Source organism: Haliotis rubra, unplaced genomic scaffold (genome assembly GCF_003918875.1).
Source record: "Haliotis rubra isolate DU_JTF1 unplaced genomic scaffold, ASM391887v1 Scf111, whole genome shotgun sequence".
In the NCBI taxonomy this organism is placed as follows: domain Eukaryota; kingdom Metazoa; phylum Mollusca; class Gastropoda; order Lepetellida; family Haliotidae; genus Haliotis; species Haliotis rubra.
The window spans coordinates 2171668-2177774 of NW_025765015.1; the positions used below are offsets into that span (position 1 = coordinate 2171668).

Genomic DNA, 6107 nt, shown 5'->3' on the forward strand with positions numbered 1-6107 from the left:
ATCTCTTACTTAAATGGCACGTAAAAAACTCACCCGTAAAGATCCGTAAAATCTGTGTGTCACCTTGAAGCATAACGGTACACATAGACTCATTGTACTCACATACAGGAGTAGTATTGTCCTGAAACATAGACATGACTCAAGTGATAACAAATTTACATTTATCTTTAAATTGGTAGTTCTGGAACTCCATTGCTATGAATAGATCGAAAACTGTTGATGTCACTGATCACTGGGTCCTCCCTCTCCAACCACCCGGTGTTATAGCCCCACCACCAATGTTAACTCAAATAATATACTACGTTCTACTCGTTAGAGCATAGCTCTGGCAGAATTCCCCAATACAGAGCGTGAGTGTCGAAGCGTCTCCTAGATCTGGGGTTCGATTGGGCTGAGAACGTTCGATGGAAAGAACAAAAGGGCCAACCTGGCCGTTCCCTAGTCGAGAGGCATCCACCGCACAGTTTGTAGTTTGACATCGACCCATCAGCACAACTCTGGTGCTCAGAACTGCTCTCAAATAAAACATTTTATGGAGAACGGACATTTCAGAATAACTCTATTTCTGCTGTGATAGAGACTTCGATTTTAAAGAGCTTTTAAGTGTTTAGGCTGTCCTGTAAAAGCCCATCTGCCTGTTGTTAGCGAATGATTGTTGAGCTTTGATAAAGAAGACAATGTTACACTATTGTCCTCTGGAAAATCAGGGGAGTGCAAATTCCCCTCAAAAGAATGGAGAGTGACAGCAGTCCTAACACATGCCAGCCCCCGCCATGGTATCGATCAGGGACTGCACGTTGTTCATCAGCTGACAGTAGCTTAGGGCCGCCCTACCCCTGATGTCATAGCGGTGTAGCTGTGTTATCACATTCAAGTAAATTGTTCGTACATTACACATCAGTTTTACCTCCTCTTGAATCTTGGAAGAGGACGGGAAAGTAGTTACTCGGGTCATATGTCTGAACAGTTTCACCGCGCTGTACATACTAAGAATTGAAAGCATATAAAAACTGACGGATATAAACCTAACAGGCAATGCCACTGTTTTACATACTTAGAACTCCGCTGTTGTAATTTTTCGTGAATCTCATCCTGTTATAACAAGGGATAACAAGAATTTTTCTACATTTTAAGGCATAAAATCTTACGAGCTATCTGCTTTATTTCTGTCACAAACACGGGCACTAAGGACAGTCGTCAACATCAAAAGGACATGGACGATGTTTCACGGATTAGTGTGTCGTGTGGGGCCACAGACTGTTTCAAAACAACCTGTACCAACTAGATAGCAAAATCAAACGACACTTTGTGCCTAGTGGCATAACAGTCGTACACTACTTGCATTATTGCGCCTTCAAACCATTTAATCAGGCTGAATTTTTCAGTAATAACATTGTAAAGTTATTAAACAGTGATATCTTCAATGGGTGAGTAATAAAAGTATTTATTTATATATATAGGGCCATGCTTCCTCCGTCCGTCACTAGTACCTCACTTCCGGACATGGTTAGACATGACACAGACCTTTGATATGAAATGTCATATACCGAAGAACTGAAATGCCATATACCGTATTTGCGATGCCAGTACAGACCCCTAATAGAAGCAAGTCTCTAATAGACGGAGGTATGGTCATCGGGATGCTCTTGAAATCAGCTTCACTCACCAAATCAAATCACGTCCTTCTCACCAATTTTCTAAATTTACTCAGGTGCCTCCAACGTTGCCTTGTAAAAGGCTTTACTTGTTGGTTTAATCCTGGTCATATTTTGCTTGCTAAGTCTGTATTATGCTTTTTGGCAATGTCAGCGATATGCTTGTCATAGTAGCAGCGATTCTGAAATATTAAGCCTGTGTGATCTGGATGTAATAAAATCATTTGAATGGTTATTTTATTCATTCACATGCAGGGGGCACTATGATATTTGCCATATGTTGAGATCACAACAAGTTGGATGTGTGGTCATGCATAGATTCACATATTAATAAACTATTACCAGTATTTGTAGTATTCAACGAAGAAGAAAACGCAAATTTTGTTTTTCAAAATTCAAATCTACATTCAAATTATGTAAAGGATTTAGTCCCATGTGCCCCTCTGCTACCACATTTTACCTACAGAAACCAGTCATCTGAAGATATGTCCAAACCAAATATGGTAGACAGAGATATACGAAATTAAAGACAAGGCGGTGCTTTACTTTGCCCCTGGAGTATTCATGATTCATGGGTGAAGGTAATATTTTAAGAAGAAAACAAGTTTTCGTACATTAATGGCAAAACTTAATCATCTTTCTTCTATAAAAGCGTCAATGTGTGGTTGGAAGATTTGGAAACAGTAAAACAGTGAAAGATGAGGCGCTCGTAAAATGTAGGACTTTGGTATTGGTCTGAGGCGACCGGAGTAATATTTTAGAGTTTGCTCCCTCAGTTGCCACTTTCCGAGACTACGTCATTTAGCAATATTGTGATGTGGCAGTTTGTAGAAGGCTAACTGAACCTGTAACACAACAGCGGGTCGGGGGCGACTCCAAGCCTGCTACGACCTGACTTATCTACTGACGGTATGTGGACGAGACTTATCTGAAAATCACTTCCACAACAGCGAAGGAAATTAAAGGCACAATTTCACACATTTTCGACAATATGTGGCCTATATTATATATATTGGGACATATGCACTCATTTTAGCTTCCTATTGATGCAATAAATGACTTATTATGACTTACGACCTGCCTAAACTCGAGGCAAACAACTTCTAAACAGAGAACGCCATATGTGGAATGTAAACAATTGTTTCGTACATCGAAAACTGTCGCACGCAAATCACAAGTTGAGCGTATGTTTTTTACGCCAGACATTAGCGCCATGTGTCTAGGACTGAGTTCTGTCTCCAAAGGAGTTATAGGATATTCGTAAAGAGCGCTCCAAGAGACATAACTCGATTGAGTTCGCTTTAAATAATGTTCGGTCGGCAGAGAGTCGATTAAATGCAAAGTTGCATTAATTCATTCAATTTTGTAATCTAAATACGTAGTTTTGTTTGGGAATAAATCATATACTTTTAGAGAAGTGTGGTGTGAAATAGTGCCTTTAAGCGTGATACAATATTTGATGGTAGTGTACATGAAGTTACAGCCGAGAGAAATCAGCTGATGTTGAAAGCACACATTATAATGATGAATATAATCACCTGTATAGCGTTATTGTGTCTATTACTTGTACTTTGAGGCGTACATCTACCGGCTGTGATAAGACTGCCGATAAAATAGGCAATCGCAGAAGCAGAGATAACTTGACCCTTTTCGACACCTTGATTTAATACATATCTGTATGACTGTTTACCCTGAACGACATAGATTCTTGCTAAATAACGGCAACATGATTTCTAAACATTCTTATATTTAATCATGGCTGACATCCTTTCTGCAGTGTCCGTTTGTATCTAATACAAAATACTCAGCGTGAATGCTGACACGATGCTGATATCCCCAGTTGTCTAATTCGCTGCTGGACAGAATTGCGTCCTTCTGGCACGTCAGAATTAAACCGCCATGGGTTCGAACCCCAATTATGTTTCGTGGTTTCTCAGCACCATACACGTGATAAACACCAAGGGCCTGCCCAACTCTGTTGTGTTTTCTGAAATTCTGGACAATTTGTCAAAATGAAAGCAAGTGACATGTGAAATTAATTGAGAAACAAAATGATATCTTTGATGTCCTTACAGAGAACACCTATGCAAAATGAAGGGTAAGACATACAGACAACAGCACCAACCATGTTGCCCAACCAGACTGTGTTTTCTTTATTCATAAGAATCGGAATGTTTGCTTGAGTTGGCAAAATCAAACAAGTCATTTCGGCCTGGACGTTTAACTTCGGGTATATTGATGATCTGTATTATATATAATTTATAAGATATTCAACCACATTATTGTTATCATTAACTAGATAGTTTGGGTGAAGGGTGGAGATACACTGAAGCATTATTCATCACTAACCACCAGGTGGATCTGTCTCTGTTCAGTTGATACTGCACTGGTCCGAATCAGCTGTTGACGGCAGAACGGTCGGGTTCAAGTTACACATGTCAAGCGTCGCGTTCAAATCATGATGATTAGCATTAGCATTGACTTCAGCTACCAATGGATCTCGTGAGAGGCGACTAACGGGATCAAGTAACGAGACTCGCTGCCTGTCACTGTTTCCCATTCGTGTTGATTAATGTAATCATTGGATTATCTGATCCAGGCTCAGTTAGACTGAATAGCCGGAGTATTTGAGTGGCGCTGATCGCTCGGATATAGCTGGAATATTGCTGACTGCGCCGCAAAATCGCTAAATCACATACCATCTTATCTGGCAGTATTTATCTACCCTTAGGTACATAGCGGCGAGCGTCCATACAAGTGTGTATATTGCAACAAAGCTTTCACAGCCTCGAGTATACTTAGGACGCACATCAGACAGCATTCTGGCGAGAAACCGTTCAAGGTGAGTTATGTCTGAATTATATCAAAGGTTTGTAGAAATATGCCTGCCACTAAGGTGTCTAGTTATCGTTTTACAATTACTCAATATCAAGATGTTTTAATTACATCCCTGATTAGTAAACACATATCGCGAAGTAAGTTATGTTATGGAGAATTCAAGGTAGTTGTTGCGACAGGAGTTTGTTAGTAATATGTTTCCATGTCTAATAGCGAAGTGCAATTACATGAGTGGTGAAAATGCATTTCAGTGATTAAAATGATTTACATGTATATTATTTACACAGGTCATCTGTGTCGGTCACGTAAATTATCTGAAAGGTCGGACAACAATATAAGAGGGAGGAAGAAAAGAATTTTGAGAATCATTCAGGGATATACTTAAATCAAAATTCTCCAGTTCAATGTGACATCATGACATCATTTTCTCTTTGTGGTAACTTACCTATTTTTATCGTTTCAGTGTAAACACTGCGGGAAAGCGTTCGCCTCTCATGCAGCCCACGACAGCCACGTGAGGCGGACCCATGCGAAAGACCAGTCTTGTATATGCTCTGTTTGCGGAAAAGGATTCTCACAAACCTATGAACTCAAATTTCATATGAACTCACATGTTGGAAAATAGCACTCTGAAAGTTGCAATGAACAGTCAGCCATGTCATAAACATATTGTGTTGAGGTGGCATTCCTTGACAATGTTCCAAACTGCGCCTCCAGCACCTTACATGTTCATGTTTTCATCATATGAGGAAAGATGTTATCGGCTGAAAATATCATAACGATAACGTTAAGGACTGTATAATATATCGAGGAACTTATTTATCTGCTATTGTTGTTGATTGAATCCTACGCACGAACTAGTGTATAACATGTATGTATAAATTGTTTATGCAAACCAAGATTTATATTGAGACTTATCTAACCCGCCACATCAATGTCCAATGGGGACATACAAACGATTGTCTTTGGTCTGTCGTTTTGGTGGCTGGATCAAGAACTGTTCACATATCTCCATGAAACATTGCATACGTGTTGACCAAACGATATGATGGCGCCTTTGTCCATGTTTATGTTTCTGTTGGCGGTTACCGCTTTAACTCACCATGACTGACTAATCATGTCACGCTGCTACCACACGGATTTGGAGGTTCAGTCTGCAACAACACGGACTCGATGGTTCAGTCTGCAACCACACGGACTCGGTCGTCCAGTCTGCAGGGTCTTGGTGGCTCAGTCTGCAACCACACGGACTCGGTCGTCCAGTCTGCAGGGTCTTGGTGGCTCAGTCTGCAACCACACGGACTCGGTCGTCCAGTCTGCAGGGTCTTGGTGGCTCAGTCTGCAACCACACGGACTCGGTCGTCCAGTCTGCAGGGTCTTGGTGGCTCAGTCTGCAACCACACGGACTCGGTCGTCCAGTCTGCAGGGTCTTGGTGGCTCAGTCTGCAACCACACGGACTTGGTCGTCCAGTCTGCAGGGTCTTGGTGGCTCAGTCTGCAACCACACGGACTTGGTAGTTCAGTCAGCCGGGCAGTAAACCATGACACACTGCAACCGCACGGTCATTTTGACATTGGTTTATCTTTGAATGGTCAAGGCAAATGCATGAAGGT

The 6107-nt window shown here is 41.2% G+C and overlaps 1 protein-coding gene across 5 annotated transcripts in view; it reads left to right on the top strand.

Moving 5' to 3' along the window:
- LOC124288248 (PR domain zinc finger protein 14-like) overlaps nt 1–5392 on the top strand; it is an 81185-nt gene extending 75793 nt beyond the window's left edge. For all 5 annotated transcript variants that reach the window (XM_046724779.1, XM_046724798.1, XM_046724792.1 and 2 more), the window contains 2 exons: nt 4387–4497; nt 4957–5392. In XM_046724779.1, the coding sequence (XP_046580735.1) occupies nt 4387–4497; nt 4957–5118 (273 nt within the window). In that variant the 3' untranslated portion in view covers nt 5119–5392. The remainder of the gene's footprint in view (nt 1–4386; nt 4498–4956) is intronic.
- Nucleotides 5393–6107: the final 715 nt, after the last annotated feature.